Below are 16,515 nucleotides of genomic sequence, written 5' to 3'. Positions count from 1 at the left end.
AATCCACTTGGAGGGTAGGGAATATAGAAGGCATTTCAGTGAAATAGGGTGCCTTTGACAAATCATTAAGAATGAGTTCTACATTAAAAAGGGGAAGAGAGGGTGATAGAAAGCTGAGGAGGCAGCATAGGCAAGAACATCCAGCATGAAAGAACAGTGAGGGACATCAGGAACATCTTTCAGGAACATCAGGTAAAACAGACTTAGGGCCCAAGTCAAAGGAGCTAAAATAATACACCCTGGAAATATACACCATTTCTGCATCTGCTCCAGAGAAACCTGCCAAAATATGATTAGCATAATACCCAAGAGAACGTCACATTCCCCATGTGTGAAAATGCAAGAGGGAATTATTTCTAATAGTTCTTAAGCTCAGCAACAACACAGTAGACACAAAAGCCACAGAATGTGCTTAGGCTTTACTTTAATGATATAGGGATATCACATATCATCAGCCTGTGGAGTACAGAGGTAGTTTACAAAGGATAAACCTTCATTGTTTGGAAAGGAAAGATCAGAGAGCTCATTATGAAGTTTCAACAAAATCAGAGAAATAAAGAGATGTGGGTGGGGGAGGGATAGCATTGGGAAATATACCTAATGCTAGATGACGAGTTAGTGGGTGCAGCGCACCAGCATGGCACATGTATACACATGTAACTAACCTGCACAATGCGCACATGTACCCTAAAACCTAAAGTATAATAATAATAAATAATAAATAAAAAGAGATGTGGGAAAGAAAGAAAAAAAGAAAGTGCATTGAGGACAGTCCAATCCAACTGTGAACTCATAAGGGACAGCCAGTAAATTCAAAACAGCCTACTGTGTTTTGATTACTTGTGCTACTTTATTAAAATAGCCACAAACACAAAACTAGTTTACCTCTTTCTCTCCCCATTATCGGCCCTAACCCAAAAATAGTGGGAGTAAATGATTTAATAATTTATTTTCATGCTCCATTTTGTTCTTAAATTAAAATTACTGTGGTTGGTGCCCCTCCTTTAGCTTCTGCTAAAGACTTTACATAATGAAAGCTCATGAAGTGTCTGGATTACTAACAGTTACTTATCCAAAAAGATGAGACATGGTTCATTGATTTGATTCTATTAGTTCTCTCTTGAAGATATTTTTCTCCTCCCTCTGTGAAGAAACATTTCTTTCTGTGTCATACAAGATGAGTCATTTTTGTAGTTTTAATTCCCTCTTGAGTCCTACAATAATACTAAAATACTCACAGTGACTACAGTATCCTTTGCAGGGAAAGAATTGTAAATTAACCATTTAAATATAGTCACTAAGTTACGTGGCATTCACTGACTCAGAGTTGAAAAAGACTCCAAAATTCTTATCCAGTATTAGAGTACACAAGGACAAAAGGAGAGGCCAAACTAAGTCTAGGACGCACAATACAAAGAAGAAAATGAGAAGACCAAAGTTACAGTCTCGATACTATGACATGATACTAAACTATACAGTCAGTCAGCCAATATATATTTGCGGGCCTAGTATATACTGGGCACTGTTTGTAGGTGTTTGGGTTACATCAGTAAACAAAAGCAAAGATACTAGTTTTCATTCTGGAGAGGGTAAGAGGCAGTAGAATTTGGAAAAGACAGACAATAAACAATAGACATAATGAAGTAAATTATATAGTATAAATTATATAGTAAGAAGATAAGAGTTACAGAAAAAGAAAACAAAAAGTAGACCAGGGTTAGTAATTAAGGGGGTGGGGGACAGTTACAATTTTAAATAGGGTGGTTAGAGTAACCCTCAATTAGAAGTGCCAAGACGTGAAATGCAGTGGAAGCAACCATTTGAGAGTTGCAGAATACTTTAACAAGCTACTTTGCCTCCTGCTGACTTTGTTTCCCCATTTTTAGAACTGAAATAATTCTCATCAAATAAGGGTGCTATTTACATTAAGATAGTGACTATTACTATAAATAACATTTTAGTCTCTTGACAAGCATGGGAAGCAATGGAATGAAGGGCAATGGAAGGAAGGGCACTGCATTATGAAAAGGACTTTTTAAAAGAAAACCATCTCTAGGCACTATTTCCCTTTGTAGAAATGAAGTGAATATTTTCTGAACTCCACCTGGGACATACGAACAATGAGCATGAAATCTTACAAACTGTATAAATAACATTTATTCACAGTGTCACTGCATCACCTATTGTTTTGAATTCTCTTTAAATTTCCTTCTATATATTTATCCAAAGCTGAAGTCATCTGGTTTAGATTATGGGACCCTGAAAAGCAAGAACTAGTCTATGTAACTACTTTTAAACATCTGCACAATGCTATATATATATATATATATATATATATATACACACACACACACACATATATATTGATATGTAACAAGTACTATTTGATTATAATTAGGAGTGTCTTGGTTTTCTTATAACATGAACATATATTTTTAACCCAAACAGCTTAAAGCATTTAACGAAAAGTTTTACACACCTACAAAGTGCTTTCAGGAAGCAGATGTGCAGTGCAGTGTGGCGCGGTAAGATGGACAAAGCAAAGGCTTTGAAAATAAACTGCCTGGGTTTCAGGACCCAGCCTAACCACATATTAGCTGTACAACTTTGGGTGAATCACTTAACATCTCCAAACTTCAGTTACTTCATGTGGGAAGACTTGAAAAATAATACCTGGTCCCAAGATTTTTGTGTAATTGAGCTAATAAGCATGGAAGTACCTGGCACAGTTCCTGAGTCACCAAAAAAATGTTAGCTTTCTCTTCACCAAATCTCCCCATTCCCACCCCTCATGCTAATCTCCCCTCCCACACACACACACCATCAGTGAGTAAATAAGTGTCTTGCGTTAAACTACAAGCAGAGAATAAGAGACAGCCAAGATTTCCTTACTCTATTTCACTAGCCCTGGCAGCCTCTCAGCTGCGGAATCCTTGGTTATTTCCTTTCTCAAGGAGGAGATACTATTCCAGTTTGACAGATCCTTTCCTGGACACACTCTCAGAATTCCCTAAGGTTCTTATCGTGGCTAATGGATAACAATGCAGAGGCTATGGGAGTGAATAATCACTCTCTCTCAGCTAAAAACTTCCTTTATTGACTTCTCTAACTTCCCGTCAACATCTTGCTGCCAAATCAACCTCTTGTTCTAGGCAATTATTAAAGCAATTTTCTTGAAACTGAAAAACACATTTAACCTTCAACAATAAATCACACTAACATCAGTTACTAGCCAATTAGATTACTAGAATATCAGACCCAGAGAATATTTGCAATACTGAAATATTTTCAAAATAAAGTTGTTTACATTTCTATTTCTGTCTTTAACCCTTAAAATGCAAACAAATACAGGAGTGAAGACAGATGTATTTTAGTTATTTCTTCTACAAGATAAAGTGGATAGTAATATTATGTTAAGAAAACACTTATTTGGTATCTAGAATGATAGCATTAGCTATTCTTTATTAAAAGAGAAACTAAAAGTAACACAATTAAATAGCTTGTTCTTGTGACTTAAATAATATAAAGTTTTCATTTCAATTATGTGGCAATGCTTTGTATAGCTGTATTCCAAATACATAGCATGGTGCCTAGAACATAGCAGGCAGTCAATACATTTTTACCAAATGAAATGAATAAATTACCAGTTGATTTTATACTGAGGACCAACCTATGACCTTTAATCCCTCCAAAATAAAATACACAATCCCATTATATGTGAACCATATCCACAATACCAGAATCTAAGATTCCCACTCTGAAAGAGTAACTAGAACAACTTTTTTTGAGGCAATTCTGCTTGCTTAGCACATTATTCCCCCCTACAGTTTTCCTTCTTTTGTTTTTGTACTAAGGATATTTGTATAAAAACAGGATCTTTGTTGCTTAGTAATTCATCTGCTCCAGCTGCTTGTATTCTGTTCCCAATCAAAATTCTTGGTTTTCAGCCTCCTCATCATTTTTATAAGGAGTTGAATGAATTAGCCAAGCTTGCTCCTTTCTCCCTCTCTATGGAACACCAGGCCCCAAGCTCCCCGACACTGGTCCTCTTTTTGTTTCTATCTTTGGGTTGTGTGTGCACTCTAGAACATTTGTATCAGTGAAGAGTGTAACAAAGTATTGTGCCATGCATAGTCTCTCATATATCATCTATCAGCTCATCAAAAAGTGCTCACTGATTAACAGCGGATCCCCTCCTTAGTTTCAGAATTCTCTAGCTTTAAGTTAGGGGAGGGTTACCCCAAAGTCAGAGAGGGTACATGGGAGAGGGTTGTGAAGGCCAGTAGCCCAGAGAAAATTAAGGGCAGCTGGGTGCATTTAGGTGGATAAGAAAACAATGAATTACTCCAACAAAAGCAAAAGCACAAGCACATAGGTAAGTTGATCACCTACTGTTAATGTCAATTCAGTTTAAAGCACTTTATTAACCACACATACATATTTTCCAATGTCTAATTCTCATCATGTTCTTCTCCATTCCAGACTTGCCTGTCTCTTTCCCAGAGCTCTGTTCCTCTTATTTCTCACTGTTTCTACAAAAGGGACAATAAACAATTTTCTAGCCACTCATCATCATAAACCCTGACATGCTAAATTACCCCCTGCTCAGTTTATGGACCACAGTAGGCCCATAAAACTCCTCCCTCACTAGCAACCCACCCCACACAAAATTCTCACTTCCCTTTTTCCTTGCTTTAGGAAGCTTCCTAAAAAAAGCAATTGAGCCACACCCACTACCTCCTGTGCTAGGGGTTTGTCCCTTAATCCTGGGACACAAGGGAGCTCCTTACCTGGAAGGCAGCTGCATTCAAAAGTGAAGTCACCAGTCTGCCGACAGGTGCCTCCGTTGACACAAGGCGAGGGTGCACAGGGCACATACAGGCTGTCACAGTACTGGCCTGTGAAGCCCTGAGGGCACTGGCACTGGTAGGAACCAGGCAGGTTGAGGCAGGTGCCACCATGCTGGCAGTGTCCTGGAATGTCACACTCATTGACATCAGTCTCACACTTCTGCCCTGTGAAGCCTGGGAGGCATTTGCAGGAGAACTGGTTGGCCACAGTGGTACAGGTACTTCCATTTGCACAGGGATGAGACAGGCAGGCATCGGTCCATTGGCACTCCTTACCTAAAGGAAGGATAACAAAACTCAGTACTGGCCACAGAAATAGGAGATGGCCCCATCCTCAATACCTCATTGATACCAGCGAGCTCTTGCGTGGAGAAGACCTCAACTCTTTGCATTTTACAAAAGGCTAAATCAGAGCCTCTTCAAGGTCATCTGACACAGAGCCCTCTCCAGTAACTCTCCAAGGCCCTCAGCTGAGACACAAGGACTCACTGGGTGGAGCACCTGGAGGCAATTATAGGTTAGTCACATTGAAGCCCAATCCTGCAGGACGCTATCAGCAATAGGAGTCTGGATCCATCTACTCTCTCAGAGCTCACTGTCTTTGCATATGCTGCTCCTGTTTGAATATCAACTTCTGGGCCAGGAGCAGTGGCTCACACTTGTAATTCCAGCACTTTGGGAGGCCGAGGCAGGCAGATCATGAGGTAACGAGTTCAAGACCAGCCTGGCCAATATGGTGAAACCCTGTCTCTACTAAAAATACAAAAATTAGCTGGGCATGGTGGCGCGCAACTGTAATCCCAGCTAATCGGAAGGCTGAGGCAGAAGAATCACTTGAACCCAGGAGGCGGGGGTTGCAGTGAGCCGAGATTGTACCACTGCACTCCAGACTGGGTGACACAGCAAGACTCCATCTCAAAAAAAAATATATATATATCAACTTCCCTTCTGTTTTCCTAGTGAACTCTCGCTTATCTTGGCAACTCTACTCAAAAGTTCCAACCTCTGCAAAGTCATCCTTAGTGCCCCTCACACACATACATACATGTGCGCAAACACAGATACACCAAGTTTGCTATTTCCTTCTATTATACCACCTGCCACACTGGCAGGGTTGGGTCTCCATGGTATGCTCCCAAATCATGTCTGTTGAATGGATAAAATACATCGATATTTTCCACAAAATATAGTTACTAAATAGACCTCTGGTGATAGAAACAAGTCAATACTACTTCTGTTTCCTCTAAATGTAACACACACATATATTCTGGGAAACATTTTATTAATTGTGGCCTTGCTATAAATATCAGTTGATGTGTTTGAAAATGATGAAGGACCTCTGGGTCCCTATATAACAAATGAAATAGAAGCCATCAGGAGGACAGAGGTCTAGAAGGTATTCTGTGGACTTTCTCAAGTAGGAAAGTACCAGCACTAGCAGGAAGACTCTGACGGGTTGAAAACTAAATCATGATGCCAGGGGAAGCAAAGCAGATTCTTTGAGGCAGAAAGAGAAAGAGAAAAAAATATGCTCACAGAACTAGTAAATTTGATATTCACATGGCTGGCTTTTTGTTGTCATTAGTCTAAGTCGTTTATTATTTAAACTACAGAGATGAGAAATCCTTGAATTTGTTTTTTTTATTATTATACTTTAAGTTCTAGGGTACACGTGCACAACATGCAGGTTTGTTACATATGTATTATACATGTGCCATGTTGGTGTGCTGCACCCATTAACTCGTCATTTACATTAGGTATATCTCCTAATGCTATCCCTCCCCCGTTCCACCACCCCAGGACAGGCCCCAGTGTGTGATATTCCCCTTCCTGTGTCCAAGTGTTCTCATTGTTCAATTCCCACCTATCAGTGAGAACATGCGGTGTTTGGTTTTTTGTCCTTGCAATAGTTTGCTGAGAATGATGGTTTCCAGCTTCATCCTTGTCCCTACAAAGGACATGAACTCATCATTTTTTATGGCTGAATAGTATTCCATGGTGTATATATGCCACATTTTCTTAATCCACTCCATCACTGATGGACATTTGGGTTGGTTCCAAGTCTTTGCTATTGTGAATAGTGCCGCAATAAACATACGTGTGCATGTGTCTTTATAGCAGCATGATTTATAATTCTTTGGGTATATACCCAGTAATGGGATGGCGAGAACTCCTTGAATTTGTTAGTACTCCAATTGATTGTCTAGGAAAGTATCTAAATCTCTGACCCCATAGAAAGGTAAATAGGAGACACAAGAGTTTTTCTATAAGGGAAAAAGATGTGAGATGTGACATATGAGCACAGAAAAGTGCTCTCTGCCTATCAAGGAATGTCAAATCAAAGGAGAAAAGTGTAACACAAATTTAGGCACAGCATATACATCTCAGGGAGCTAAGACAGAAAATGAAGGAACTGCAATTCTTCTTGTCTTTCCACTCATGTCACTAAGAGGCACTTATTTACAGTGGAGAAGATATATAAATGCTCACTTTTAGCAAGTGTGATTTTCAGAGTGATGCCCACAACTGAAACAGAAAGATCCCTGGGCCAGAAGTGGTGGCTGATGCCTGTAATCCCAGTAATTTGGGAGGCTGAGGTGGGCAGATCACTTGTGGTTAGGAGTTTGAGACCTGCCTGGCCAACATGGTGAAACAACACCTTTTCTAAAAATACAAAAATTAGCCGGGCTTCATGGCGCATGCCTGGAATCCCAGCTACTTGGGAGGCTGAGGCACCAGAATCACATGAACCCGAGAGGTGGAGGTTGCAGTGAGCCGAGACTGTGCCACTGTACTAAGCAACAGAGTAAGAAGAAAGAAAGACAGAAAGAGAGAAAGACAGAGAGAGGGAAAGAGAAAGAGAGAAAGAGAGAACAAAGAAAGAAAGAAAGAGAGAGAGAAAGAAAGAAAGAAAGAAAGAAAAAAAGAAAGAAAGAAAGAAAGAGAAAGAAAGAAAGAATCAACCCTGAATTTGGTTTCCATATATATTATGTATAGGCACTAACTTGCTGCCTCTGCTTCTTCATCTCTGAGTGGAGATGAGCTAGTAAGCTCACTGAGGTATAGAGCTATCACAAAAACCAAAAGGATGACCTTGATCTGTGATGATTCCTAAAGTGATAGACAAAAGTAGCATATGTATAAAAGATGATCAGAATCAGCCGGGTGTGGTGGCTCACACCTGTAATCCCAGCATTTTGGGAGGCCGAGGCGGGTGGATCATGAGGTCAGGCGATCCAGACCATTCTGGCTAACATGGTGAAAGCCCATCTCTACTAAAAACTAAAGAGCTTCTGCATAGCAAAAGAAACTACCATCAGAGTGAACAGGCAACCTACAAAATGGGAGAAAATTTTTGCAACCTACTCATCTGACAAAGGGCTAATATCCAGAATCTACAGTGAACTCAAACACATTTACAAGAAAAAAACAAACAACCCCATCAAAAAGTGGGCAAAGGACATGAACAGACACTTCTCAAAAGAAGACATTTATGCAGCCAACAGACACATGAAAAAATGCTCACCATCACTGGCCATCAGAGAAATGCAAATCAAAAGCACAATGAGATACCATCTCACACCAGTTAGAATGGCAATCATTAAAAAGTCAGGAAACAACAGGTGCTGGAGAGGATGTGGAGAAACAGGAACACTTTTACACTGTTGGTGGGACTGTAAACTAGTTCAACCATTGTGGAAGTCAGTGTGGCGATTCCTCAGGGATCTAGAACTAGAAATACCATTTGACCCAGCCATCCCATTACTGGGTATATACCCAAAGGACTATAAATCATGCTGCTATAAAGACACATGCACACGTATGTTTATTATGGCTTTATTCACAATAGCAAAGACTTGGAACCAACCCAAATGTCCAACAATGATAGACTGGATTAAGAAAATGTGGCACATATACACCATGGAATACTATGCAGCCATAAAAAACGATGAGTTCTTGTCCTTTGTAGGGACATGGATGAAATTGGAAATCATCATTCTCAGTAAACTATCGCAAGAACAAAAAACCAAACACCACATATTCTCACTCATAGGTGGGAATTGAACAATGAGAACACATGGACACAGGAAGGGGAACATCACACTCTGGGAACTGTTGTGGGGTGGGGGGAGGGCAGAGGGATAGCATTAGGAGATATACCTAATGCTAAATGACGAGTTAATGGGTGCAGCACACCAGCATGGCACATGTATACATATGTAACTAACCTGCACATTGTGCACATGTACCCTAAAAGTTAAAGTATAATAATAGTAAAATAAAATAAAATAAAAAAATACAAAAATTAGCTGGGCATGGTGGCAGGTGCCTGTAGTCCCAGCTACTCGGGAGGCTGAGGCAGAAGAATGGCATGAACCCAGGAGGTGGAGCTTGCAGTGAACCGAGATCGCACCCTGCACTCCAGCCTGGATGACAAAGCAATACTCCGTCTCAAAAAAAAAAAAAAAAAAAAAAAAAAAGATGATCAGAATCTTGCAGAACACACCAAGAAGAGATCCTTCTTAACAGCAAAGGAAGAAGTTTTAATTTGGGACCATTTCAGAGTGACATTTTAATTATGAAGAAGGCATTACTGTCATTTCCACTAGCCAGAATTAAAATATTTTAAATGGGTATATGCCCCCCTACTTTGCCTCGTAATAGCAAAACAACTCAAAACTGACAATCAGGAATAAATTATTCTTATAACACCAAATATTTTCAATGACTTACATCATCAATGCCATCATTGTCATGATGGAGATAATGGATCATCCTAACTACCCTCTACCCCACCAACACCTTTTGATGAATGATATGCTTTGGCTGTGTCCCCACCCAAATCTCAACTTGAATTGTATCTCCCAGAATTCCCATGTGTTGTTGGAGGGACCCAGGGGGGTAATTGTATCAGGGGGGCCAGTCTTTCCTGTGCTATTCTCATGATAGTGAATAAGTCTCATGAGATCTGATGGGTTTATCAGGGGTTCTGCTTTTGCTTCTTCCTAATTTTCTCTCACCACCACCAAGAAAGAAGTGCCTTTTGCCTCCCACCACAATTCTGAGGCCTCCCCAGCCATATGGAACTGTAAGTCCAATTAAACCTCTTTTCTTCCTGGTCTCGGGGATATCTTTATCAGCAGCGTGAAAATGGACTAATACAGTAAATTGGTACCAAGAGTGGGGTTTTTGTGACAGTGCCAGCTATCCCGAGGGAAACTTTGGAGGGAACCAGCTACTAGACAGTCCAATTAGTCTTTTGCCCCTACACCCAGGTTGGATGACCGATTTGCACATCAGGACTGCTACGGACCTCCACCAGAGTTTCCTCTGGCTTTGCCCTGCCCAGGCAGAGTTCACCACCTTTCAGGTCCTAACATTTGTGCTCGTGCCCCACCTTCCCAGTGCGGAAAACAAGATGGGCCAGTGGAAAGCTGATCTGGCTACTGCCACTGCACAGTGCCCAATTTGCCAGCTGCAGAAACCAACACTGTGCCTTTGATATGGCACTATTCCTCAGGGTGATCAGCCAGCTACTTGGTGGCAGGTTGATTATATTCGATTTCTTCCATCGTGAAAAGGGCAGATGTTTGTCCTCACTGGAATAGACACTTACCTGGATATGGGTTTGCCTATCCTGCATGCAATGGTTCTGCCAAGACTACCATCCGCGGACTCACGGAATGCCTTATCCACTGTCATGTTATTCCACACAGCATTGCCTCTGACCAAGGCATTCACTTTATGGCTAAAGAAGTGCAGCAGTGGGCTCATGCTCATGGAATTCACTGGTCTTACCATGTTCCCCAACATCCTGAAGCAGAATGGTGGAATGGCCTTTTGCAGTCAGAATTACAATGCCAACTAGGTGAGAATACTTTGCAGCGTTGGGGCAAAGTTCTCAAGAAGGCTGTGTATGCTATCAATCAGCGTCCAATATATGGTACTGTTTCTCCCATAGCCAGGATTCACAGGTCCAGGAATCAAGGGGTAGAAATGGAAGTGGTACCACTCACCATCACCCCTAGTGATCCACTAGCAAAATGTTTGCTTCCTGTTCCCGCAATATTAAGTTCTGCTGGCCTAGAGGTCTTAGTTCCAGAGGGAGGAACGCTGCCATCAGAAGACACAACAACAATCCCATTAAACTGGTAGTTAAGATTGCCACCAGGACACTTTGGGTTCCTACCCTTAAGTAAACAGGCTAAGAAAGGCATTACAGTGTTGGCTGGGACATCAAGGCTATCAAGACCCAGGCTATCAAGATGAAATCAGTCTACTACTGCACAACAGAGGTAAGGAAGAGTATTCATGGAATACAGGAGATCCATTAGGGTGTCTCTTACTTAGTATTACCATGCCCTGTGATTAAGGTCAATGGGCAACTACAACAGCCCAATCCAGGCGGGACTACAAATGGTCCAGACCCCTCAGGAATGAAGATTTGGGCCTCTCCACCAGGAAAAAAAAAAACACAACCTGCTGAGGTGCTTGCTGAAGGCAAAAGGAATACAAAATGCATAGAAGAAGGTAGTCATCAATATCAGCTACTACCATGTGACCAGCTGCAGAAATGAGGACTGTAATTGTCCTCAGTATTTCCTCCTTCTTTTATTAAAAACATGTCTGTGCTTGCACACACTTGTACTAAGAAAATATCTTCATTTTATTTCCTTTCTCCTTTATCATGTGACATAAGATTTATTGACTTCACATCAGCATTTAAGTATCATTAACTTTATGTAAGAGTGTTACCATCAAAGGGAAGCCCATCAGACTAACAGCGGATCTCTCGGCAGAAACCCTACAAGCCAGAAGAGAGTGGGTGCCAATATTCAACATTCTTGAAGAAAAGAATTTTCAACCCAGAATTTCATATCCAGCCAAACTAAGCTTCATAAGTGAAGGAGAAATAAAATACTTTACAGACAAGCAAATGCTGAGAGATTTTGTCACCACCAGGCCTGCCCTAAAAGAGCTCCTGAAGGAAGCGCTAAACATGGAAAGGCACAACCGGTACCAGCCACTGCAAAATCATGCCAAAATGTAAAGATCATCGAGACTAGGAAGAGACTGCATCAACTAACGAGCAAAATAACCAGCTAACATCATAATGACAGGATCAAATTCACACATAACAATATTAACTTTAAATGTAAATGGACTAAATGCTCCAATTAAAAGACACAGACTGGCAAATTGGATAAAGACTCAAGACCCATCAGTGTGCTGTATTCAGGAAACCCATCTCACGTGCAGAGATACACATAGGCTCAAAATAAAAGGATGGAGGAAGATCTACCAAGCAAATGGAAAACAAAAAAAGGCAGGGGTTGCAATCCTAGTCTCTGATAAAACAGACTTTAAACCAACAAAGACCAAAAGAGACAAAGAAGGCCATTACATAATGGTAAAGGGATCAATTCAACAAGAAGAGCTAACTATCCTAAATATATATGCACCCAATACAGGAGCACCCAGATTCATAAAGCAAGTCCTGAGTGACCTACAAAGAGACTTAGACTCCCACACATTAATAATGGGAGACTTTAACACCCCACTGTCAACATTAGACAGATCAACAAGACAGAAAGTCAACAAGGATACCCAGGAATTGAACTCAGCTCTGCACCAAGCGGACCTAATAGACATCTACAGAACTCTCCACCCTAAATCAACAGAATATACATTTTTTTCAGCACGACACCACACCTATTCCAAAATTGACCACATAGTTGGAAGTAAAGCTCTCAATAAATGTAAAAGAACAGAAATTATAACAAACTATCTCTCAGATCACAGTGCAATCAAGCTAGAACTCAGGATTAAGAATCTCACTCAAAACTGCTCAACTACGTGGAAACTGAACAACCTGCTCCTGAATGACTACTGGGTACATAACAAAAATGAAGGCAGAAATAAAGATGTTCTTTGAAACCAACGAGAACAAAGACACAACATACCAGAATCTCTGGGATGCATTCAAAGCAGTGTGTAGAGGGAAATTTATAGCACTAAATGCCCACAAGAGAAAGCAGGAAACATCCAAAATTGACACCCTAACATCACAATTAAAAGAACTAGAAAAGCAAGAGCAAACACATTCAAAAGCTAGCAGAAGGCAAGAAATAACTAAAATCAGAGCAGAACTGAAGGAAATAGAGACACAAAAAACCCTTCAAAAAATAAATGAATCCAGGAGTTGGTTTTTTGAAAGGATCAACAAAATTGATAGACCGCTAGCAAGATTAATAAAGAAAAAAAGAGAGAAGAATCAAATAGATGCAATAAAAAATGATAAAGGGGATATCACCACCGATCCCACAGAAATACAAACTACCATCAGAGAATATTACAAACACCTCTACGCAAATAAACTAGAAAATCTAGAAGAAATTGATAAATTCCTCAACACATACACCCTCCCAAGACTAAACCAGGAAGAAGCTGAATCTCTGAATAGACCAATAACAGGAGCTGAAATTGTGGCAATAATCAATAGCTTACCAACCAAAAAAAGTCCAGGACCAGATGGGTTCACAGCCGAATTCTACCAGAGGTACAAGGAGGAGCTGGTACCATTCCTTCTGAAACTATTCCAATCAATAGAAAAAGAGGGAATCCTCCCTAACTCATTTTATGAGGCCAGCATCATCCTGATACCAAAGCCTGGCAGAGACACAACAAAAAAAGAGAATTTTAGACCAATATCCTTGATGAACATTGATGCAAAAATCCTCAATAAAATACTGGCAAACAGAATCCAGCAGCACATCAAAAAGCTTATCCACCATGATCAAGTAGGCTTCATCCCTGGGATGCAAGGCTGGTTCAATATACGCAAATCAATAAATGTAATCCAGCATATAAACAGAACCAAAGACAAAAACCACATGATTATCTCAATAGATGCAAAAAAGGCCTTTGACAAAATTCAACAACCACTCATGCTAAAAACTCTCAATAAATTAGGTATTGATGGGATGTATCTCAAAATAATAAGAGCTATCTATGACAAACCCACAGCCAATATCATACTGAATGGGCAAAAACTGGAAGCATTCCCTTTGAAAACTGGCACAAGACAGGGATGCCCTCTCTCACCACTTCTATTCAACATAGTGTTGGATGTTCTGGCCAGGGCAATTAGGCAGGAGAAGGAAATCAAGGGTATTCAATTAGGAAAAGAGGAAGTCAAATTGTCCCTGTTTGCAGATGACATGATTGTATATCTAGAAAACCCCACTGTCTCAGCCCAAAATCTCCTTAAGCTGATAAGCAACTTCAGCAAAGTCTCAGGATACAAAATCAATGTACAAAAATCACAAGCATTCTTATACACCAATAACAGACAAACAGAGAGCCAAATCATGAGTGAACTCCCATTCACAATTGCTTCAAAGAGAATAAAATACCTAGGAATCCAACTTACAAGGGATGTGAAGGACCTCTTCAAGGAGAACTACAAACCACTGCTCAAGGAAATAAAAGAGGATACAAACAAATGGAAGAACATTCCATGCTCATGGGTAGGAAGAATCAATATCGTGAAAATGGCCATCCTTCCCAAGGTAATTTACAGATTCAATGCCATCCCCATCAAGCTACCAATGACTTTCTTCACAGAATTGGAAAAAACTACTTCAAAGTTCATATGGAACCAAAAAAGAGCCCGCATCGCCAAGTCAATCCTAAGCCAAAAGAACAAAGCTGGAGGCATCACACTACCTGACTTCAAACTATACTACGAGGCTACAGTAACCAAAACAGCATGGTACTGGTACCAAAACAGAGATATAGATCAATGGAACAGAACAGAGCCGTCAGAAATAATGCCACATATCTACAACTATCTGATCTTTGACAAACCTGACAAAAACAAGCAATGGGGAAAGGATTCCCTATTTAATAAATGGTGCTGGGAAAACTGGCTAGCCATATGTAGAAAGCTGAAACTGGATCCCTTCCTTACACCTTATACAAAAATCAATTCAAGATGGATTAAAGACTTAAATGTTAGACCTAAAACCATAAAAACCCTAGAAGAAAACCTAGGCATTACCATTCAGGACATAGGCATGGGCAATGACTTCATGTCTAAAACACCAAAAGCAATGGCAACAAAAGCCAAAATTCACAAATGGGATCTAATTAAACTAAAGAGTTTCTGCACAGCAAAGGAAACTACCATCAGAGTGAACAGGCAACCTACAAAATGGGAGAAAATTTTCGCAACCTACTCATCTGACAAAGGGCTAATATCCAGAATCTACAATGAACTCCAACAAATTTACAAGAAAAAAACAAACAACCCCATCAAAAAGTGGGCGAAGGACATGAACAGACACTTCTCAAAAGAAGACATTTATGCAGCCAAAAAACACATGAAAAAATGCTCACCATCACTGGCCATCAGAGAAATGCAAATCAAAAGCACAATGAGATACCATCTCACACCAGTTAAAATGGCAATCATTAAAAAGTCAGGAAACAACAGGTGCTGGAGAGGATGTGGAGAAATAGGAACACTTTTACACTGTTGGTGGGACTGTAAACTAGTTCAACCCTTGTGGAAGTCAGTGTGGCGATTCCTCAGAGATCTAGAACTAGAAATTCCATTCGACCCAGCCATCCCATTACTGGGTATATACCCAAAGGACTATAAATCATGCTGCTATAAAGACACATGCACACGTATGTTTATTGCGGCATTATTCACAATAGCAAAGACTTGGAACCAACCCAAATGTCCAACAATGATAGACTGGATTAAGAAAATGTGGCACATATACGCCATGGAATACTATGCAGCCATAAAAAATGATGAGTTCATGTCCTTTGTAGGGACATGGATGAAATTGGAAATCATCATTCTCAGTAAACTATCGCAAGAACAAAAAACCAAACACCGCATATTCTCACTCATAGGTGGGAATTGAACAATGAGAACACATGGACACAGGAAGGGGAACATCACACTTCAGGGACTGTTGTGGGGTGGGGGGAGGGGGGAGGGATAGCAGTAGGAGATATACCTAATGCTAGATGACGAGTTAGTGGGTGCAGCGCACCACCATGGCACATGTATACATATGTAACTTACCTGCACATTGCGCACATGTACCATAAAACCTAAAGTATAATAATAATAATAATAAAAAGTTGGAAAAAAAATAAAATAAAACATAGTTGTCTTAAAAAAAAAAAAAACTAAGAGGGACACAGATATGTATATACATATGTCTACATATATATGCTTAATATATATGTACTGATTATATCAATTTAACCAAGAAAATTAGTAACTTGTGTTGATTTCCAGTGGAGATCGAAAGGATCAAATCTTTTATTTTCATTAAGAGTGAAAGGGTTAGAAATCTAATTTCTTCTTTATTTTCCTTTTTCTTCTTCACCAAGAAAATGAGGTTTCATTTATTTATTGTTATATGCGCCTGTTTTGTTCTTTCACTTCTTACAGCCAGTTGGCAACTGTGGCCCTGAACCCTTTCTGTGCTGTTGAATATTTTTCAGAGATCAAGTAACACCAGTTAGAGCAATAACTATACCAGTCAGAGCAATAACTATAGTATATCTAGAGATATAACCAGTCGGTATCAATAACCACAGACATCACTTACATTTGCCTTCCCACAACACTTTCATT

The 16,515-nt window shown here is 40.0% G+C and overlaps 1 protein-coding gene across 1 annotated transcript in view; it reads right to left on the bottom strand.

Annotated features, from left to right (window-relative positions):
* NOTCH2 (notch receptor 2) overlaps window positions 1-16,515 on the bottom strand; it is a 165,694-nt gene that overhangs the window by 79,528 nt on the left and 69,651 nt on the right. Inside the window, exon 4 of the mRNA XM_009245522.4 lies at window positions 4,791-5,126. Within this exon, the coding sequence (XP_009243797.4) occupies window positions 4,791-5,126 (336 nt within the window). The remainder of the gene's footprint in view (window positions 1-4,790; window positions 5,127-16,515) is intronic.

Source organism: Pongo abelii, chromosome 1 (assembly GCF_028885655.2).
Source record: "Pongo abelii isolate AG06213 chromosome 1, NHGRI_mPonAbe1-v2.0_pri, whole genome shotgun sequence".
NCBI classification, from domain to species: Eukaryota; Metazoa; Chordata; class Mammalia; order Primates; family Hominidae; genus Pongo; species Pongo abelii.
The sequence above is the reverse complement of the archived record's forward strand: the minus strand, read 5'-3'. Positions and strand labels throughout refer to the sequence as shown.